Below are 22,357 nucleotides of genomic sequence, written 5' to 3'. Positions count from 1 at the left end.
TCGTGGATCAGGATTTTGTGCTTAGCGATTACCGATTCGTGTTCTGATTTAGTATCTGCCCAGTAGAAAACCATACTGGTTCGTTTATAAATTCAACGTTGTTTCTAGATTTTTCTCTCTGTTGCTGTTTCAGTAGGGAGGCGCCCTCGTCCTGGGTCCTGATTTTCAAGTCGTACATTCCAACTATTCACTTATCCAAAGTGATTACAGTTTAAGGCCAACCAGAAGCATTTGGGCTTCAGTTCGGCGTTCAAATAGTTGTGTGATACAATCAGTCAGTATGCAATTACAGGGAATCTAATGGGGCCAGATGCATGCAGTCTGGACACATGCAAAGTAGAGATTAAGTTTTATGCACGCAAAAGCAAATTATGCGGGTAAACAGGGCTCACTGATGAATTGCATCCATTTTTGGCCGGTGGGACCGTATGAATTGTCATTCCACTGGTTCAGAGCTCTGAAACTTTCAACACTTCCAAAAGTAGTATGAACCTTCAAGTACCCACAGCCAAGACCATCCAAAAAAGTTGTCCTCCATGTTTTTCCTAAATAAGGGTTTCTCTCCCCTCCCCCCACTCAGTTGCGAGCACAACAATGTCTTCGCAGAAAGTCTGGTGAGAACGCTTCCCTGCAGTCTCATTCACAAGATTAAATCTAGCGCCTGGGACAGAAACATGGTGTTGTGGTGTTCAGCGACATAACATTCAGCGGAAGAAGCTTCATTTCACCTCCTTGATACACCCGCAAATCAGGCTCAAAAACCATGGAAGGCTCAGAAATGATCGAGGAATAGATGGCCTGTTGGAACCGAGGCACAGACGCTGCGCTGGAAGAAAAGACAAATGCCGAAGTGCATAATGATTCTGAAAAGATTTCTTTATCGAACATGTCATTTGTTTGAAAGACCGGGGTTGTTGGCATCAGATGGGGGGCACCAGCTTGTTAGCAAAGTGAAACATGATGGCTGCAAGATACTGGCGACTGATGAATCAATTGAAGTCACTGGTGTTGCTCAACTGAACGTCTTCATTTAATACGTCAATGGTCAGGACTTGAGGAAACACCTTTGGTTTGGGGTTATCACCGCAACCAGGAAGATGTCACATCTCAGTGAATACCCGGGCTAAACGTTTTTTTTTTTTAATAAAGAATGGCGAAGTCTCCCCCAAGAAATGTTACCAGCTGGCCAACCAATTACATACTCTGCTGGTGATTAGCTGCAAAAACACAACACGAGTGAGCTTTCTCCGTGTCAGTTCTGGCTGGGTGACGTTCGTGAATCATTTGTACGCAATTCCCATGCATTGGATTGGTATCGGGATGTTAAAACGCATGGTTTACAGAGGGAATTGTTGGCAATCACATTTTTCTCATTTCACCCATTAAGTTTCTGATGACCTGATATAAACACAAAGAGGTCTTTTTTCTCCCCCCGCCCCCCCCCCAGGAAAGGCAACAGAAGCAGGAACACTTCTCTAAGAATCAAAGAGGGTGTTCTTCTGCCTGCCCCCGCACCCCCACCCCTACCTTCCTATTTTACCGGAAAAGACTGTGCTGACTGATTTGATCCTTGGGACTCTAGAGTAATGTCACCTCCAGGAGGATCCGGCCACGGGAGGCACTACAGCACTGCCCTAGACGTCAGTTTTGAAATAGGTCGTTTAAGACAACCTTGCTCTTGCTAAGTAATTAACAACCAACGCTCAGAACACGGCCGACGCCCCGCATCTAATGGGGCAAAGTCAGAAGGAAATAGACAAAAGTGATACAGCAGTTGAGGAAGGAATCCTGAAAAGTCTCCCAGGCCTCGGTACAAAAGCCATTACCATTCAGCAGTACCGCCTGTCTGGGAAGCTCCAAGCCCCCAAAGTCAGTGGGAAGGAAAGAAACACTTCCCACCCAGACAGTTCATTTGGGAGGAGCTTAGTGCGTTTGGCGTTTTTGTTTTGTTTTGCTCCAGGAATAGACTTAGCCCTGAGGGGAAAAAAATGCATCTCATAATGCTGTAATGGAGCATTTCTTCACTTTCAGACGTAATAAAACCAAAAGTATGGCTGTAAAGTAATTAGACTGGTGGCCACTGTTTGTTTTTTGGTTTTTGTTTTTATCTTAAGCGAGGCCATCACCTAGGGAGTCTGTAAACTTATTCTAAGGATGCTGACATCAGTCAAAACATTTTGGGGGCTCTTCTTTGAGAATGGCTTTCAAAGCTAGCTTCTAAGCCCCATAAGAAAATGGGCCTCATTATTCTATAGTCACACTCACGTAATACCAACATAAATTTAGTGGGGGGAACTGAATAATTTAAGACGCCATCCGATTTCATCTTTTGTTAAATGTGAATGCCGATTTTCACACTGTAAAATTGTCACTTAACTTAAATATAGTAAGAATCAAGCTGTTGACTCAAGTGAAATTGTACCGAATTACCAGCAAGCCATTAAATTAGTATGCTTACAGATTTTAAGTACACAACTTATTTTGATCCAAGAATAAGTGCATTCATTGGAAGATAACGAACAACAGGCATTTAATAACATTTTAATTTTACGCGTTTAAATATTCATGGCTATGTTCATAAACCCACGTGCCTGATCTAGCCATTATGCTTATGAAATGCAGTATTTCTTAGATACCCTAAGAAATTTTGTTGTTGTTGTTGTTAATCCCTGGAATAACCCTAGGAGGTATTATTATCACAGTGCAGCTGCCTCTCGCACAACTTTGTAGTCCACCTTTCCAAGGGCTTTCTAAATAATCCCATTATAATACTCCGCTGCCTGTCGGAAAGAACACAGTTCTTGTTCTGAAAAACAAAAACAAAACAAAACAAAATTCTACCGACACTGTTCTAGGGGCTATAAAAATGTCAACTCTCAGGGAGCTAAGAATCAAAGAATCACAGTCTTTCTTGACCGGCCTGTACTCCTACTCTTGATGCAAATGAACGACAAAAATCAGAGGGAGACGGGCCGTTTTCCCTCTCCTTAAAAATTACAGTATCATCAGTCTACTTAGAAATTTTAATAAAACTGGATCGAAAAAAAAGCCAATAGCCATATACTCTATCAGGCTGCGATTTTACAATACCTCATCACGGCATAATCACGTCAAATAAATAGAACGATGGCCACTCACAGATTACGTTAGATTACCGATGTTAAATTTAAAATGAGAAATCAAGTATCTGGAGTTCGAAGAATTGCTCTGAAGTGTCTCCATCTTCTCGAACACTACAGTTAATTAACGACAACTTGTGTTTTAATAACACCTATGTTCCATGATTCTGTAAGTGTCCTAATCAATGGTTGCCAACTTGTCTACCCCAAGAACCACTTTGGGGCCCCTGAATAACAGGCATGTAATGTTCTATGCTGCAATGTCTGGAGGCCCTCCTTTCTTCTTTGAGGCTATTTTTAGCTTTGTCTTTCCCTTTCTCACCCAAAGAGTGGTGTTCCAATGCTGTTGTTCCTCCCAACTCCTGCCTCCAGTCCTTCCTTCTTATCACCCCATCAATCCTTGACTTGGAAGTTTTCCCCTGACTTCCCCAGCACCTGGCCCTGAGTCCCTCTGGGAAAACACTGTGAGCTCAGAACAGTTGGTTGAGGTTTGTTCAGCGGGTTGGGGTTTTTTTCCCCCAGGTTCATCGCTCAGGGGAAGCCCAACTACATGTGAATAGAATATAAACTGTCCCAATTCAACAGGTCGGTCGACATTATTTTAGGAGTTATAGTTGTCACTGTAATAAAACAATAATCAGAAAACGTTTTCATGGTTTTATTCAGGTCAAACAACAACTGTAGGGATCTTGGATACTGCTTTTTGAACACAAACATACAAAATTAACAGAACAAGCACGCGTGTTTCTAGTTTTCAACACGTTAGCCCCACATGTGCGATGCAGGTATTTGAAAGAGACTTTCAACAAGGTCAACACAATGCATGAGATAATACACACTGGGTTATGAATCAGGCCAGTCTTCACCTCCGTCTTCCCACGGATAATCCTAAAGTGGCAGGGTGTGAAGGCCGGGGGAGGGGGGAGAGGGGTTTCGCTTTTCCATTTTCACAAATGATTGCTCAACACAGACTGAAATACACCAAAGGAAGAAAATAGTCTTTTTTATACCTCCGGAAGCTATTACTCTTACAATGATCGCTTCAAGGTAACAGACATCCAAATTGATGTGGTTTTCTTTGAAACCTCATCAGTAAATCATTTCTTGCACAGTAGGTTGGGCGTGAACCCTGCATTTAGGATAGGTAGTGTTATGGAGGGCTGGCTGCTGCATACCCACGTCAGTATCAAGTTCTTCGTCAGGAATTAGAGACTGTCCCGGATACCAAGCAGGACAACACTGGCAAAAAAACAAAAAGTGAACTGCAGACAGGTCAAAACAGGCTGTGTTTACGCTTAGAAAAAAATCTTAAAATGTTCATTGGAAATAATTGTTTCAAATGCTAGTCTATAATAGAACACAATGGAATCTTTTCCACACCGTATGTGCAAATGATCTTTACAGACGTTGCGTTTAAATACAACACGTTAGACAACATATACAGCCTATCCGAGATCAAACATAATAAACTTGCCTTCTGCTGATGGCTATTTTAACACTTACTGTAAGCTCAACCTTTCTCTCTGTTCATCACATTAGTCAACAGGTTGACGTGTCATCACATAAACACTACGCAAATTTGTCTGCTTTATTACATGATTTTTAAAGAAGGATGTTTTCTTTTGTTAAGAGATGCAGGTTTTGTTTTTGTTTTTGGAAACAGGGAGTTTCTTGAATCTCATTCAAAGAAGTTTTGCTCCTGTGCTATCAGCCCAAGTACCCTGAACCACTCCCCCCCGCCCTTTTAATGTTTCCTGAAAACTTAGTGGGTTTCAAGCTGCAAATCTCGACGGTTATGATAGAAACCAAGCCTTAGTGGGAAAAAGCAGGGCCCTTCAGAGTCATCCCACAAATATGAGAGTTCTACCGGTTTATCACTCATCCAGATTTGCAGAAATTCCATTCACATAACCCCTATGCAAATCAACCAGCTTTACCATATCAAATGACCCAAAGAACACCGCAGGTATCCAGGGGAGGCAGTTCACCAGCGCATCTTTAGCTTGATTTTAACGTCCCCTTAAGAGACAATCTGGGCTCTGTGGTTCTGAGAGAGACAAAGTGCCTGACCACCAGCTAAAGCTTTTTCAAGTTAATGAACTTTTCATCTTTCACACTTTCAGCACCAAGAGGTTTACCCAGGGGAAAGCCAAACCTCAGGGTTCCAACTACAGCATTGGAAAAATAAAGTATAGACCAAGGACCACCTACTTCCTTTGATCTCTCAAAGATGTCAATACTCCATTCCAGGGAGGGGGTGGGGGGGGGAGTGGCTGAACCCGGGAAGGAAACTTCAACCGAAGGGGGGGGAGAAAAAAAGATCTGTTTGGTGGCAATTTCAAAACAAGTTTCCAAACTGCAGAAGGGGCTCTGGCCCCTTTGACTTGCAGGAATTACACATAAGAAAAGGACAGAAAATACTACAAGGCATGCTTATGATTTTAATTGCCCAGGGGTTTCCAATGCAAAGCCCGACAACTTAAATGCATATTCCAAATTCTTGCTCCAAAGCCGTCTTCTTTCCGCACTGAAAGGGAGGAAAGACAACCCCATCAATTGTTCTCTGCAGATAAAGGCACTGTTTTGCAGATTTCCCCCCCAGATCTGGGCCAGCTTTGCTAATGACCTGCCCACCCACCTGGGACCCTTCCCAAGGTGGCCCCCCGGGAACTGCCCCACACCTTCAGGTGCCCAAATACTTGACAGTGGGCAGCCCCAAGAAGGCTGCCTTTTCCTTTAGCTCTCGGCCTCCACGAAGACGCAACCCGAAAGAATTCGTCCGCTTATTTTCCTAGAGGAGGCGGGGGTCCACAACTACCTCCTTTTATCTCACTTCCCCCCCCCCCCGTCCTCACGAAACACACGGCCGAAGGTGAATGTGCAACATTTTTCTGCAGAAAAAACCACGAGCCTCAGATCCCAGAGCTACCGCGGGTTCTTTCACCCGCCGGCATTTAGGCACTTAAGCAAAAGCTGAATGAAAGTTTTCGGGACTGTGACCTTTTTCTCCCCCCCCCCCCCCCACTTGGCGTAAGATCGCCAGCTGTTCCCAGCACATACAAAAGCTGCGACAGTGCCATTTTTCAAAGGCCCACGGTTAAATGAGATATGCAGGAAACGGGGCCCGAGCAACGCGTAAGGTTCGAACTCGCGATGGCACCTCTCGGGCGAGAAGCAGGGGCGTTTCATTCGGAAATGGTACCTGCGTGCTCCCCTCCCGGGGCCCCGCCATTGTCCTTGGCAGAGAAAGTGTCCCGCACATTGGCAGTTTTAGGGGCTCGGAGGTGCTGTGGCCTCCCGACCCGGCACAAGAACTCAAAATGGCATTCCCCGCCCCCCCCCGACCCGGGAGGAGAGGGTTTCGAGCGGGACGGGAGGGTGGGGCGGCCTCCGGCGGGTTTCAAGTCCAAGTCCCCTGGGAGCCCCAACCCCCAGAAGGCTCGCCAACTTCCCACGCCCAGAATGCCCTGGAAGAACTTCTTCGCTTCCGTTTTTTTTTCACAATTTTGCGTTCGGCCGCCGCGATCTACATTCTGCCGCGAGGCGCTCGGAGCCGGGGAATAACGAGGGAGTTTAAAGCACACAACAGTTCGGCAGCCCGCAGTCAGCGCTTTGCTGCGCTCCGCGGGGGTTCGCATCCGGCCGCCATGTTCACCACTCGAGAGCCGCCCCCAAAACCACCCCCCTTCCCCACACCCCTCCCCTCCCCTCCCCTCCCCGCTCCGCCGAGGCCGCGGCGCTGCAAAGCCGCTTTCAACTCTCCCCCCAACCCCCCCACCCCCCCGGCCGCCAGAGCGGCTCGACGGCTGCGGGGTGTGCGCCTGCGCGGGAGTGGGGGCGGAGGCGGGGGGGCGGCGGGCTTGAAAAGGCCGGAGCGACGGGGAGCGGGGGAGGGGTTGGGGCCCGGGCCGAGCCTACTCTTTCCTCGCAGCGGGTCCCCGCTCGGGCCCCGGCCCGGCTCTCGCACGTGCGCGCTAAAAACCCACTTCAAAGTCCGCTCCCGGCGCGGGGGCAGCCCCCTCCGGGCCGGCCCTCGGACCCTCGCACCCCCCGCGCGGGCCGCCGACCAGGCCCCGGGCCTCCCCCTCCCCCCCCCCCCCCCCCCCCGCCCCTCCAGTCCAGGCCCTGCGGAGAGACCGGGAGGGCCGGGTCGGAGGACGCCGGCTTAGGAGCCCCGGCGGCCGGGAGCAGCCTCCGGGCGTCCGAGTGTCTCCCTCCCCTCTCCTCCCTCCCCCACCGCCCGGAGAAAATGAATGGAACACAAAGTTTGCGGCCAGTGCTACGCTGCGGCCTTCGGAGCTCACCATTGTTTGGGCTCGTATTGACCCCAGGTCCGGATTAGGCAGCGGCTGATTCCTGCTTTACAGCCCCGCCGGCCTAATGAGGCCGGGAGGCGATGGGGCGCGAAGCGTCCGCGGAACCCGGGCGACCGCCGGCTTACGGCCGCCAAGGGCCCTGTAGGTGGAGGTCAAAGGGTCAGCGGGCCGAGACCGCGAGAGAATTGACCCTAGGAAACGAGGTCCCCCCCCCGCCCGAGCTTCGACCGGGACTTGCAAGAGCTTGGTGTGTGCACAGGGACTCTGGGCGCCCCGACGAGGGGCCCGAGGAACGCCGCGCCGGAGCCCTGACTTCCGAAACGCCCGGCCTGGTCCCTGGGGCAAAGCCCTGGCAAAGGCTTGAGCCTCGAGGGTCAGCCAGCCAGCCGGAGAAAACCAGCCAGGCTGCCAGGCCGAGAAGCCGCCCTTCAGGGCAGGGCACACCGGGGGCTATTCTTACAGAAAAACTTAAGTGGCAAGAGGCCGTTCGACTTTCCTCTTCGGTTTGGCGGGGGAGGGGTTTTAGGGGGAGGAGAGGGTGCCAGGGGCGAAGAGGCAAGGGGACAGCTGGAGGCGAGGAGGGGGGAGGGGCGAGGAGGTCCTGAGCACAACTTTCCTGGGAGGCTTTGTGAGCGGAGGCGGTCCCTGCTCGCTCTCCAACCTTCCCAGTAGCTAAGACCCACCGTCCCGCTTAGCCTGGACCCTGATCTTTAACCTTCCAAACTGGATGAAGGCCAGACTTCTGTCTGCTTGGAAATAGACACCTCCCTTTTCCCCACCCAACAGTGGAAATCTTAAGCTAAACCACCCATTTTGGAAAAGATAATGGACTTTTAACAAAGGTCTCACCAGGTGCAAGAAGGAAAATAACAGGTAGATCACTAAGAGCCCAGTTGACATTCATGGTTTCCAGCTGGGGGGGGGGGGGGGGCAGGTGCTTATTCTTTAAGGTATTGACTGAAAATTCAGGAATATAAATGTGCACCCCCAGAGTCAGATTACAGGAAAAAATGCCTGTGAAAAGTTTTCTACTAAAATAAACTTTTCTTTGCCAACAGATGACAAGGGCAGAGGACACAGACTATTTGAGAAATATGACGCTGCGCCAGAATTACAGCAGATCACATAGAGGGGCAAAGCCATTACGTGATCAAAATGTTGCTTATCATCATTGTTAATGGCTGTCTTCCCCTCCTAGGACACAACGCTTTATGGCAAAATTTTATGGTAGAATAATACCAAGTCCACTAAGGAAAAACCAAACTCTGATTTATGTCTCCGAAAGAGAGATTTTGGTATATGTAATGGCGGGGGGCGGGGGGCAAGTTTCTGAGAGAAACTTGCAACCAACCCATCACTCAACTCCCATTTAAGATTGGGTTAAGTTGGGAGAGGAAATTTAGGGAGAAAACAATAAATTGTGGAAGGTCAGTGCCTATTTCAGAAGAAAAACACGATTTAGACTTCAGTTGGAACACATCTAGAGCCAGTATTACGAATATAGACTTTCTGAAAACTTGCTGAGCATTTAAAGCGGCCTCGGGTTTGAAGTGAAGGAAAAATCCTGAAATAGGAATTTGGTCCAGCACCCTCAATGTCAAGGTCAAGATTGGAATGTCTGGGGTAGAAGTGGTATACTGACCAGGTTACCTGCTCATCGCTTGTGAAGTCATCCCAATCTCTCTGTTCATGGCATTCGGGCCCTTGCCTTGTCTATTGGTGGAGGAAAAGTGCAAAAAACCCCATTCTCCACAGACAAAAAATTGCATCAAAGCAGTTTGCCATTAGAAACTGTCAATAGTTGTTGACAAAGATCAGTAGGTAACTGAAAATAGGCTGCTTCAACTGTATCCAGGAAATCAAAGTTTCTTTTAATCATCATCATTTCTCTCAGCATTTCGATTTAAGGTTGATTTATTTGAACATGGAAAAAAAAAAAAAAGCGGGCACTAAATACAAAAATGTTGTAACATAAATAAGATGTGCCAAGACTTTATTTCTTCAAAAAGAACAATAAACAAGATTCTATAATTCAAAATGATTATGTATAATACCAAATTGATGGCCACCAAAAAACCTAGAGCATTGCTCCCTTCAAGAGAAGGAGGTACTTAAACCTATTCATTACATTTCTAATTCTTTACAATTCCTTATCTCCACCATTATATTTGCTGATTTGCAAGCTGGTTACTCATGCAGAGACTGGGGTCTCAATATTAAACGGCACCCTAAATTAGTTAAAGTCTCTCGATACTCTAACCCGCTCCAACCCCCCAATATAGTAATCAGGTTGTTTTTTTTTCCACATAACTGTAAAAGAACTGTTTATCCAAATGAGCTGCTTCGCTGAAGATTAAATGCATTGTTAATATTTTATCACAAAGCAAACAACCATTTTTCATTGTTATTGATTTTAATGGAAACAATGCTCTTAACATCTGTGCCTATAAACCATGAACTTTAAAAATACATATTTTGCAAATGTTTTTTCTTTCCATAATATCATTTCAGAACCGCTGCAGTTATCACACCGCTATAAAAACGTTATGAAGAATTGTGATAATCATGAATTGAACTATATACAGCAAAACAAATCAGCGTTTGCCTTCCAAAATTGTCAATGGACTATGGGTCTTTTTAAGAAGCACTTTAACCGTAAGTAAGCACGGCTGGACTGGCCTTACTCATCACCACTGTTTCAGACATACGCTTACTTTTGAAAATCTATAGATAGCTAGATAGATTTGATAGGCAGATTAGATAAGTCATAGATACAAACGTATATATGTATATGGGTGATCTCTCGATAGATTACACAGACATGCATCCTGCCACAATGTTCATTTTTATGTAAGGTAATAAAAAACTAAGGGACATAAAACTCATTAGGTTACCTTATGTTTATATATGGAGGGCAGGGATGATTAAATCCAGCTTCTCAGTCTTTGAAATACAAGATTGAGATGTCATGGCCACTAACTGAACTGATCAGTAATATTTGATTTGCATGCCGAAAATCCAGGACAAACACATTTAGACTCGCAGTTAAACAACCATCTGAGCTAGAGATAAAGAAAGGAGGGTCTCCCCAGATGGAAGCTGACACTATAAGGAATCTATACTGCAATAGAAAAATAATTTAACAATTAAAAAAGGGATCTGCGTGAGTTATAAATACCAACAAACAAGATTTCATTTGCTTACGTCTCCTCTTTGTAGAAGGAGGCTGTTACAAAACAAGAGAAAGGAGTCAGTGGTTCAAAAACTGTAAATTGTGTTCTTCTTTCAAAACAATAAAATTTAATGCTAAAGCAGTTATAATCCAAAGCTGTACAGCATTTGTTAGAAAACATTTTTCCATAAATATTGTTCAGTTCCCGGCACTTGTAGCAATAATTAAATTACAAACGATAAATATGGCATCAGTGGATATGTATTTACAAAAAAAAAAAAAAAAAAGTTATTACAAAAGGCAACCGTATACTAAACGTCACAATCCGTAGAGTAACATCACATCCTCGGCCTGAAAAAATACCGAACAACAGTTTCGACCCCATTAGACAAAAATACATTCACAAGTGTAATGCTTTGAGGAAAAGTTCAAGACATAACAGGACTTTGGCACGGTTTAAGACTGTGAGAGTTTAAACAATCACCACTAAGGCGAAGAATTTCCACCGTTTAACATCACCACCACCACCAAGCCTTCTATAACTTCCTCTCAAGAAACAGGACAAGTGTTAAAATGCACTGAAGGAGCTTAGGAATGGGGTGTGCAGAGAGCAAGAGAAAAGGGAGGAAAAAGCAGTGAGGAGATTTGTTTGGAAAAATCCTTCAAACGCCAAAACGTATTTTCTACTCCTGAGAACAGGGCATGACTACTTTTGGATCTTGCCCCCAAAACCTTCCTGGACAATTGCAATTGACAAGATGTAACCCTATATATGGCCTCTCGCCTTAAAACTCCATTTCCGTCTGATTGGTCTCAGTTTTCTTTTTAAAATGCATTTGGTCCATTCTATGGTTAACAGGGTTTGTGTTTGTCCTCAGACGTACCATTCGTTAAAATTGGGAGGAAGTCCAGGGTTGTGGCTGGTGCTAGTTTGAACTGCAGAAGGGGTTTTAGTGGTATCTTTACTGTTTGCAGAAGCTATAGCGGGTGGAGTGGAAGATTCATAGCCTGAACTGGCAGCAGGGGAGGAATCTGACCCTTGAGATTCATGAACCTAAAATTAACATGTATATATTATAATGAATATAATTCCAACTGGCATCGTGCAAGCAAAAACAAGAGCAGAATTCGAGCACTGTAGGAACAAGACCGCCCAGTGACCCACTTAGACGAGAAATGCCGCTGATTTTGGGGGGGGGGGGGTGGTTGTTTTGAATTTCCGGATTACCGAGGTCTACAAAACCCGGAGATGGTCGCCAAGAGAACAGCTTCAGCCCTAAGACTGGCATCATGGAAAAGGAATACAACACTGGGTTTCACTCCTGCCCTTTCTCCGCCGATGGAGTGGGATGAGCACTTAGTCTTGGGGGCCCTATGGAACACTCACTCCCGGCCCAGGTTTCACCAAGCCCGCTGCGGCTTGGGAAAGCAGGTACAGAGAAAGGTGGCACAGGCGCCCAGGGCACTTCGAGGTCTCAGACAAATGGGTGGGAATCAGACCAGGCTCCTCGGCCCTATTGTTTGGTCGGCAGCCGCAGGGCAGCCGTAGAGCGAAGGAAGCACCCACCCCCGGGTTCGGCGCGGGCACTCTCTCGGTTCCCACCGCGGGCAGTGCCGGGAAGACGCGGCCACCGCAACCCCAAGCCCCGGCGAGCTCGGTTAGAGCTTCCCAGTAAACAAGCAATTGTTCCCTCTGCTCCCTCCTCCTCCCCACCGTGCTCTCCCCCCGCCCTCCCCACCCCCCCCCCCCGCGGGCCCCCAAAATGGGTTCAAGGTGTCACCGCTGGAGCAAATCGGATTTAACGTGGAGGATACAGGGTTGGCAGCGCGGGCGCTTCCGTTCCGCGGCCCGGTGTCGGGCCGAGTGTTTATAAACCGCCGACCGCTAATAAAGAGGTAATTACCTTCATGTGCTTGCGCAGAGAGCTCGGGTGCGTGTAGGACTTGTCGCACACTTTGCAGATATAGGGCTTGTCCGAGGTGTGCACATGCATGTGCTTCTTGCGGTCGCTGCTGTTGGCAAAGCGTCTGTCACAGCCTTCAAATTCACATTTGAAAGGTTTCTCACCTGCAAAAGGCAAAAACGCAAAGGGGGGAAAATGCGGTCAGGGCCCGGAGCTTCCCAGGGCCCAGCAGCGGGAGACGGAGCGCCCTGCGGTCTGGCCGGAGAGGGAGCGCCGACTGGGGGCGGCCGTGGCATCTCGTTTCCCTGGAGAAAAATGGAGAGCGCGGGTTGAGCCTGCAGGGCCGGGGAGTGCTGGTCCGGGCGGGGGTGGGGCACGGCCGGCCCGGAACCTGCGCGTCCCTTTGTTCTCGCGCAGGATGGGGAAGCCTCAGGCTCCACCAAAGTTTCCCCTAACTTGTGCTTCCATCCCCACCACCCCCCCCCCGCCCCCCTCGGCCCGGGGCTCCCAACGCGTGGCCAACGCTCCGCCGCCACCTCGGCGATGTAACCCAGCCCGGGCGGGACAATGGGCCGGGGACGGGACAATCCCGTTCGGGTCCTTCTTTGTACCTTTTAATTCGCCTCTTTCAAAGGCAGCGGTTTGGCTAAACCCAGTATTAAAAAGCACGGGTCGGCGTACTTAACGTTGGAAAAGAGAAAACTAGATCAATCCAGGGGCTCCGGACAGTTTTACAAGATGTTCTGAACAAGCCACGAAACTGTGGTGCCTTTTCTACTTTAGCTTTCTTCCCGGAGGACTGAATTGAACCTGGAACTCCAAATAAAAATAGTTTGACAAAAGTATCAGTCATTTAATGAGGAGATGTGCCAATCAAGGGGGGGGGGGGGGGGAGAAAAGAGCGGAAGTAACCGAAAGTTAGTTTTCATTAGCATTTCTATGGTTGCCCTCCCCGAATGTGTGCCGAGAGCGGAGTCGCTGGTAAGCCATCCGCTCTCAACACGTTCGGAGTCCCTTCCTAGTAACCCAGAAAGAGAGACAAAAAGAGGCGGCGCTAGTTGGTTCCTGGGCGCGAGAAGGTTCCAATTAGTTCCTGAGACCGCGGGGCCGTCAGCCCGGGAAGTTAGAACTGGGCAAAAGCGCCGCAGGGCGGGGAGGGCGAGAGGTGGAGGGACACTGACAGCGCTTCTTTTCCGAAGGGCCCCCGCGGGGCGCCGCCCCTCTTCTCCGGTCGCCACCCCTCTCCCTCGCGCTGCCAGTCGGCTGGGTGGCGCGGGGCCGCGGTCAATCCCGCGCCCGCCTGCCTTCCCCCTTACCTGTGTGGGTCCTCTTGTGGATCTTGAGGTTCTCGGAGCGGGCAAAGATCTTCCCGCAGCCCGGGAAGGGGCACGGGAAGGGCTTCTCGCCCGTGTGCACGCGAATGTGGTTGACCAGTTTGTACTTCGCCTTGAAGGACTTGCCCTCGCGAGGGCACTCCTCCCAGTAGCAGACGTGGTTGTTCTGCTCCGGGCCCCCCACATGCTCCATGGTGACATGTGTCACCAGCTCGTGCATGGTGCTGAAGGTCCGGTCGCAGCTCTTCTTGGGCCGGCTCAGCTGAGCCTCGTCGATCCACTTGCACGACAGCTCCTGCTTGATGGGCTGCCGCATGTAACGGAAGAAGGCGCCGGGCCCGTGGTGGGCCGCCACGTTCACGCCCATGTTCATGTTCATGGGGCTGTAGTTAGGGAACTGCGCGCCGGCCGTGTAGGGGTCCGTGCGCGGACTGGCCACCGGGCGGTACGGGTCGGCGCGGCCGAACAGCTCCCCGCGCAGCCCCAGGTGGACCTGGTTGTTGTCCACGTGCCCTGTGGGCGACGGGTGCCCGGCGCCCTGCTCATGCAGCCCGGGGAAGAGCAGGTACCCAGGAGGCTCGGGGATGCCAGCTGGAGCGTGCAGGCTGCTCGCCGAGCCGGCGAAGAGCCCGTGCTGCCCGCCACCCGAGGCCGCCTCGCCGAGCCCGGAGCCGCGCTGGCGGAACAGAAAGTCGCGCGTGGAGTTGAAGGCGGCGGAGGCTGCACCGCCGTAGCTGGGCACCTGGCCGGCGTGGTGATGGTGGTGATGGTGGTGGTGGTGATGGCCCAGGGCGTTGGCGTAACCCGAGCCCTGCGGCGTGAACGCGGAGCTCTGGCCCGAAGACAGATCGTGAGCCGCGGCGGGGCTCAGCTTGAAGGCGGCGGCGGCGGCGGCGGCGGCGGCGGCGTGGGGCGAGTCCCCGAAGGGATTCAGCCCCATGCCCGCCGGCTCGCGGTTGGGCATCTCGTGGTGGCGCGGCGCGCCGAAGCTGCCCACTCCCAGCCCGGGGAACTGCGGGCCTCCGTCCAGGAGCATCGTCATGGGTGGGGCGTTCTGGGCACCGGCGAGAGCGCTGAAATGAGCGAGGGTGCGGGCGAAGGAGGAGATCTTCGAAGTGCCGTCGTCGGAGACGGTTGGCGGCGGTTGGACACGGCCGGGAGACCCCCGAGGCGGTGCCAGGGGCCGCAACTTTCCGTCGCTGGGAGAGTCTCCTGCAGAAGGATAGGAGGGAGGAGGGGAAGTAGAGGAGCAGGAGGGGGGGGGGAGGAGGGGGGAAGAAGGAGCGGGGAGAAGGGAGGAGAAAAGACTCTGGGACTAGATCTGGTGTAACAAACTAACAGGCGCGCACAAAGAAAAATAAGCAAAATAATAAGTGGAGGGCGGAGTTGGCCAATCCGGTCCCGGGCACCCCTCCTCTCCCCGAGAGCGCAGCGCCGCGGGGCCAGAAGGCTCCCTCGGCGCGGGCCTCCCGGCTGGGCTGCGCTTAGTAGCAGAGCCGGCTCGTGGCCGGCCGGCGGGCAGCGGGCTGGAGGCAGGCTCGGTCCTCGCCGCTCGCCGCGCGAGTCCCAGCCTCTTCGCCTCCAGAGTAATGTCCTTGGACTGATAAAGTCAATCACTCACTCCTCTCACATAAACCGAGCGGGAGGCCGCGCGGCGCGCGCCAATCGGGAGCCAGCTGGCCCGCGGTCACCTGACCCCCGGCCCTGAAGCCCATTGGCCGCCGCCACGCTGATTGGCAGCGCGGAGCGGGGAACATGGCAGCCGCGGCCGAGCGACCGCCGCTGATTGGGCCGCGGCCCGGCGCCTGGCAGGTGAGGCGGCGGCGGCGGCCCGGCGCCCGCGAGTGGGCTCCGCGGGGCTTGCGCGGCTGTGGGGGAAGCGGAGCCGGGCTCGATCGGCGGCCGGCGGGGCGGAGCCGGGCCTCTCCCTGGCTCGCCTCCGGCCCGAAGCGGACCAGCACCCCTCACGCGCGTTACCCGCTTTGGCCAAATGCACTCCTGGCCCCGCAAGGATCGTTCCCACCGTCGGCGCGGCGCTGGCCCCCCGCCGCCTCACCACCCTGAGAAAGTGCCCTCTTGGCGCCCGCAGGGCGCCGATCCTGCGGCGGGCGTAGCAGTTCCACGTTCGCGGCCCATTAGCCGCGTCCTCCCCACACGCCACTGTGGGCCCCGATGGCCCCGAGAGCACCGACCCAGCCCGGCCAGCTCGCCGTCCGGGCCCCGAGCTGCCGCTGGCCGTCCGAGGCCCAAACGACGGGAAACGGTTACAATTAGAGCCGATCTCCCTTCCGTCTGAGCCAAGCGTTGACTCTTCGGTTTGTGAGTGGTGGCTATAGTCGCCGCTGCCCCTGCCCCCCCTCCCCATATGTGACACACCAGCTACAACACAGCAAACATATAAAACGCAAGCTCGTAGCTGGGAACACGCGCGCAGCCCAGCAAACACACAACAGCAAGCGCACACAACCCAGTAACACAACAAGCTACACACAAAACAGTAGACGTAGGCGCACGCTTTGGCAAACACACAACCGACCAAATACACGCACGCAGCCCAGAAGACACACACACAAGCACAAGTAGTACACACGCACAGAATATACTTAGCCGGTGCACACGAAACACGCACACGACGCACTCAACACGCTGCATAGCCTAGCAAACTCACTACACACACACACACACACAGGATCAGCATGGTTTCCAACCCAAAGGGTAATCAGCTTCAAATTCTCAACATTTTCAAATGCAAAAGCGGGGGGGGGGGGCGGGAATGGGGACGGTGAGGTGGAATTTTCTTTCCTCTCAACAGCCAAGGCTTTGCTCTCGTCCCCTCCTACCCGGAGAAGCACCAAGTGACCTCGGGAATCCTTACCCCTTAAGGATTTGCTTCCCAGAGTTGTTGTGCGCGCAATCACACCCCCTCCCACTTCACCCCCACCCCGCCTGGTGCAAGGTCTTTCTGGACTTAATGGCCAGGTTCACACAGGGCTATAAATCTACTCATTTTTTTTTTTTTTTGGTCCGGCAGTGCGTTTGCAAAGAATGCAGGCGAGTGGGAGTGGAAAGAAAAGGCCCACAGAAACACGGCTGGGATTGTCACATCTCCAACGGGCCGAGTCCCCAAAGTCTGAGCCTTGAGGCAGCCTCACAGCCCGGCCGCCATCTCTCTGTAGGAAACAGAACATCTGATCAAGTTCAGAGGCGCTGGGAGAGACAGCCTCAAGCAGCGCTTTATAACGGCAGCCCTTTACTTCCTGTCCCCCAATCTGCCAGGCCTGGCCAAGACTTCACCTTCTTTCTTTGCCATTTTGCTGGGGGGGGGGGGGGGGGAGGTAGCCCTGCCCGTAGCACACTTACCGTAGGCACCCCCTCCCCCCCAGACTCACCCCAATCTCCCTCTCCATCCACAGCTCTCTCCCCAGGTTGGGAGGTGAGTCCACCACTGACTTAAATTATTACATCTACTGAAAATAGGCTCTGCAAGAACGGGTTCAGTGTCGCTCAGCAGAAGGTTTCTTTGCAGGGGGGAGGGGGCTCAGAGAAGAACAAATATGCCTAAATCATGCAAATGAATTCCCCGGAGTCAGGTTTACCGAAAGGGAGGATTGCTCTCCTTTCTCTTCCCCTTTCTTTTCCCTTTGCCCTTGATATCCTTCCTTCTCTCTACCCCTCTTCGCCTCCCACCGACCCCCACGGACCCTGGGCGCGGAGTGGCGTAGAGAAAGTTTGGATTTCCTCCCGTCGCCAGTGCAGAGGAGAGCGGTTCTCTAGGCTCGCGGGTTGGGGCGGGGGGTGGCTGTCGGGCCCCAGCACGGCCGGCGCTGGGGCGAGGGTTTGCGGAGAGACCGGCCAGGTACCCCCTGAGAACCTGGGGCCCGGCGCGTTTGGGAGTCGGGGCGGGCAGCCGGGCGAGGGGCCGAGGGAGGAAGGCCGCCGAGGGAGCCGGGTCGGCTCCTTCTGGGGGAGGGGTCCTGAGCGCAGGGCAGGGGGGACGTTGCGGCTGCTGACCTACCCGGTGCCCGGTGTCCGTTTTGATATGGCCACATTCCGATAATTAATTGCCTCCAGCACGTGCTCTGTAGTCCCTGGAACAAAAAGGCATAATTCAATTAGATCATCAACCGAGAAGTGGGGAGGGGGGGGATGCTTGTTAAGGGGCCGACCTGAGGCGGTTCAGCCAGGCCAAAACCCCGGGCGGTGGAGCCCTTCCTGGGGCAGCGCGGCCCAGCCCGAGTGTGCGACTCTGAGGGGGTGTCCTCGCTCAGCGAGGCGCAGGGCCCCCAGATGCCCCCCCAGAGGACGACGCTGGGGGCTTTGCGAACAGCAGGCCCGAGGCGGATCGCTTCGAATTCTATTTTGGCTGCTTTGGGTGGAGGTTTCCTTTGGGGGAGGGGGAAACCCTCACCCTCGGGACCGAGAGAAGGCGACAGATCTCCAGATACATCAAGTTTTCCGCGTGTGGAAACAAAACCCCCTCCCCCAAAGCAGACCACTGCTCTTAGGCAATCATAGTACTAATAACAATAATAAGGCGACGTTTTCCTGCTGACCCGCAGCCCCCACCCCTCAGCTTGCTTTCCGGAGGAGACCCAGGGAAGGACTTCGGGGGACAGACGGCTTCGGGGAGCCTGTGCCTGAAAGTCGACTGGTGGCCGGAACAGACAAGAAAAGTTTTTCCCGCACTCAAGCTGGGGCAAGGCAGAAGAGAGTTCTCGTTTCTTCGTTTCTCAGGTGGAGAAAGGAATCACTGGCCTGGGCAGGGCAGGGCAACTCGACCCCGGGGGTCGTGGTTTTTATTTCACGCGATAACCGGGGCTCCTTCGGCAGCTTTGGCTTACTGGGGTTTACATGTGTATTAGGCAGCGTAAATTAACCAATAAATCTCTTTTATGCGTCCCCCAGTTGTATGTGGTCTGGTCTAAATATCCACATGTCTGTATGGATAGGAAATCTAATGGGATCTGTTCCCTCACACTGAGTTCAAACAGTAAATAGGAAAAAGATTTATTCCCCTGCCCCAATCAGAAGCAATGAAACTGGCCACTGCCAAACAAGCAAAGCTTTTGAGCCTGAATTTTAGGGTCCATCTTAGAGAAGCAGGAGGCAAACCGAATGTCCAGACCTGCAGCACTGTATCACTTTTTTCTTCACTCCAGCCTCCTAAAAACACAAAACATGTACAGCATGTTGTGCTACCGGGCAGGATTTCTTTCTAAACACATTTTCTGTAGCGGACATGAAATTATCCTGAGTCGGAGACCTAGCGATTTTCTTTAAGTCCAAGGGAAACACTGCGGTCTTTTCTTCTGTTTTGTATTTAGAAAAGACTTGCAATCTAACACTCGCAACATTTTAAAGACCCTTTAAACCCAGCAAGCGGATTTCCGTTCTGCCAATGCTTCCTGATTTATTTCAATAAATGAATCTTTGAATCCAGGAAGGGAATTATTCCAAGAGGCTGAATTTGGTGCCCCTGCCTCTTCCTACCGGAGCACAAAGTGTTTCTCGTTGAAACTTGCCCTTGAAACTCACCATTATTCGCATTTTTTCTCCCTGGTAAACGACACTTTCTTTACATAAATCCCCACCCTCTCCTCGGAATCCCAGACCTTTTTAAAAGAAAAACTGCGAAACGCCAGAAAAAAAATGAAGGGGGAGAAAGCTGGGAAAGGAATGCGTTTTTAACTCCTCTTTATTTTTATGCTAAGATAAAGCTTTTAATTGGCTTCAGGGGCCGAGCTGAACTATCGATCTCCGGAGCCCCGGGACCTGCAGACACACTCGCCCACCGCTCATTTGGGCTCCAGGTTTTATTGGCTGCATTAGAGTTTTCACCACACTCCCATCATTTGACAAATATTGTATAAGCCCTAAATGCAATTAAAATACAATAGCGAATGAGCAAATAGATATGGTTCATCAACACCTTTAAAAAATCTGTTTTGCCTTTGTCCTCCAGTCCAAGGCATCGCTGACCAATGTAATGAAATGCAAACCGGACGGGAATGAGACATTTTCATTGTACTTGTCAATCAGGGCTGTGCAGAATATATATATAATATATATATATATTATATATATGCATGCATATAGAGATAGAGATAGAGATATGAACTTCAGAGACACAGGCTAAAGTAAATAGGATTGAACTTGGAGAGGGAAGGCAGGGAATTGAACTAGAGCTATCAGAATCCAGTTTAGGATGAGGAGGAGAGCCCCAGAAATATAGGAAATGGAGTGAAGCCGTAGGCCATGGGCAGTGCTCAGGGCCAAGTCCGGGAGCAAGGCTCCTAGACAGCCGTGGTTGTGGCCCACCGGGTCCTGTTGCCAGCGAATATCTTTACTGCTGTGGGGGTGCCTCTGAGCTCTAGGACACACTGGCTGTGGCTCTGAGCGCCAGAGGGACAAGTCACATTGGAAGAGGACTTCCCCTTTCCTTCAGGATCAGAACCCCTTGTAGGGGTGGGGGAGTGCCCAGGCAAGGCAAGAGGGACACCCAGGCGGAGGCAGAGAGACAATGGTACCCTTGATTTGTGTTTACAGGTGCTCCCCCAGAGACCTGAAGAGACAGGCGAAGGAGAAGGGATAGGGGTGTGAAGTTTGCCTGACATTCTGGAGCACACATTTACCCAGGACCCCAAGTTCCTTCTAGGCGCTAAATGCTCCATTCGTCCTGAAATGCAAATGATCTCAGCTCCAAAAGAAGTGGACAGAAGGCCTGGACTGTCCTGAGGTATTTGCTTCACGTCTCTGCTTTGAGACAGGATCCTGCGCGCAAAGTGACAGGAGGGGTACCTCTGGGCCACATCGTGGTCTCCGGCAGTGAATCTCAGCCTTGGTGCGTAGGTCTCGGGCCCCCATGGTCCATGGGTCACCAAGCTCCATTGCCCTAGTCCAGGCCCCCGTCCGTCCACCGTTCTTGGTCCCCCTTCCCTCCTCCCTGGGGGCAGAGGCTACAGTCCTTCTCCCCCTCATCCCCCCCCCCAAACAAGACAGAGTAGGGGTAAATTAGACTGACTCCTCGCCTGAATGTGATTTGGCGGCCTGCAAGCCAGATCTAGCAGACAGCCTGTGTTGTATTTGTATGGCCCCTGGAGCAAAGAATGTGTGTGCGCGTGTGTGTGTGTGTGTGTGTGTGTGTGTGCGCGCTTTAATTTTTAAGGGGTTAGAAGTAGAAAAAGGAAAAGGAGAAGAAAAGGTGAGGGAGATTATGGCTACCGGGACTGCATGTGGCCCGCAGAGCCTAAAATATTTTCTATCTGACCCTTTAGAGAAAAAGCTTGCTGACCCTAGAATTGTTGGGCCACAGCCTCTGTAAGAGGCTAAGTGTTCTGGGTTTTTGTTTGTTTGTGCGTGTGTTTGTTTGTTTTAGATTTTATTTTTAAGTAATCCCCATACCCAACGCGGGGCTTGAACTCACAACCCAAGAGCAAGAGTCACGTGCTCCACCAACTGAGCCAGCCAGGCGCTCCGAGGCTAGGTATTCTTAACTGAGGGGTTTCATCCACTATCACTCTCCTACTTTTCAAGCTTCATTTTACATGACATGATTTTTTTTATTTTTTTTTCCAGCCTCACATCTCATTGATTTCCGGTGATAAACTTTGGCTTTGGAGAAAGGCGAAAAGTAAAGAGTCAAGGGAGGACCAGCCCTCCAGAGCTAGAGGGGACAAGAAGAGAGGAGAGAGGAAAAAAGAGTTGTGAATATCTCAATCAGTGCCGAGGTGACCTCTGACCCCGAGGGTGGTTTTATTGTCTTTCTCCTTTGGCTTGAGATACATACTTTATTGACCCTTTCTGCGTGACTGAGCCCTGAGGGGCAACCGCAGCCCCCAAACCAAGAAAAGCATGTGAGTCCAGGCGAAGGCCAATGAGCAGCCTGCCTTCAGGAAGCCCAAGGGAAGTGACCCCAAGTCCCCAGGCCCGAGGGGCTTTGAGGAACAGAGAGGTCACCTCTCTGCCAATTCAACTGTCTCTCCTCAGTAAGGGCCTGCAATCCACCCCTCTCCCATCCCTCTCTCCAAAACACCGGGTCCCTTTCTCCCGAGGAAAAGGGCTTATCGGCCAGTACAGTTCCCTCTCTGAAAGCCCTTCCTTTAAACTATAAAGGTAGGTTAATATAAAGATTCCAGGGGCTCCCAACGACCCAGTTGGCCAGCTGCTGCCATAGCTTGTCCTCTCATTTTTTTTTTTTTAAAGTAAGCTCTGTGCCCCACGTGGCGCTCAAACCCCTGACCCTGAGATCATGAGTTGCACACTCTACCAGCTGAGCCAGCCGGGCATCCCCTTAGCTTGTCCTCTTAGATAGGTCTCTCCCTCTCCCTCCGCTTTCCTCCTGAACTCTTACCCTACCAGACCCAGGGTACCAAACGTTACCTTTATTTTTTTGATGCTTATGTATTTATTTTGAGAGAGAGAGAGCACGAAAGCAGGGGAGGGGCAGAGAGGGAGAGTGGGAGAGAGAAAGAATCCCAAGCAGGTTCGGCAGTGCCAGCGCAGAGCCCGATGC

General features: G+C 51.4%; 1 protein-coding gene across 2 annotated transcripts; it reads right to left on the bottom strand.

Moving 5' to 3' along the window:
* Positions 1-4,208: 4,208 nt before the first annotated feature.
* Positions 4,209-14,887, bottom strand: ZIC3 (Zic family member 3). Of its 2 annotated transcripts, none has more exons than XM_047844579.1 (3): positions 13,828-14,887; positions 12,512-12,675; positions 4,209-4,358 (listed from the first exon to the last, which is right to left on the bottom strand). In XM_047844579.1, the coding sequence occupies exons 1-3, from the start codon at positions 14,885-14,887 to the stop codon at positions 4,209-4,211; spliced, it is 1,374 nt and encodes a 457-aa protein (XP_047700535.1). The 2 variants fall into 2 exon arrangements, with proteins under 2 accessions (XP_047700535.1, XP_047700534.1); XM_047844578.1 differs by lacking the exon at positions 4,209-4,358 and adding an exon at positions 11,482-11,661.
* Positions 14,888-22,357: the final 7,470 nt, after the last annotated feature.

Source organism: Prionailurus viverrinus, chromosome X (genome assembly GCF_022837055.1).
Source record: "Prionailurus viverrinus isolate Anna chromosome X, UM_Priviv_1.0, whole genome shotgun sequence".
NCBI lineage: Eukaryota > Metazoa > Chordata > Mammalia > Carnivora > Felidae > Prionailurus > Prionailurus viverrinus.
This window is presented reverse-complemented; position numbering and strand designations above follow the sequence as displayed.

Coding starts and splice junctions, on each gene's coding strand:
- ZIC3 (XM_047844578.1), bottom strand. CDS start 14,887: ATGACGATGCTCCTGGACGGAGGCCCGCAGTTCCCCGGGCTGGGAGTG. Junction 12,676..13,827: donor CCACAAGAGGACCCACACAG/GTAAGGGGGAAG, acceptor TGCCTTTTGCAG/GTGAGAAACCTTTCAAATGT. Junction 11,662..12,511: donor CTCTGCGCAAGCACATGAAG/GTAATTACCTCT, acceptor TGTTAATTTTAG/GTTCATGAATCTCAAGGGTC.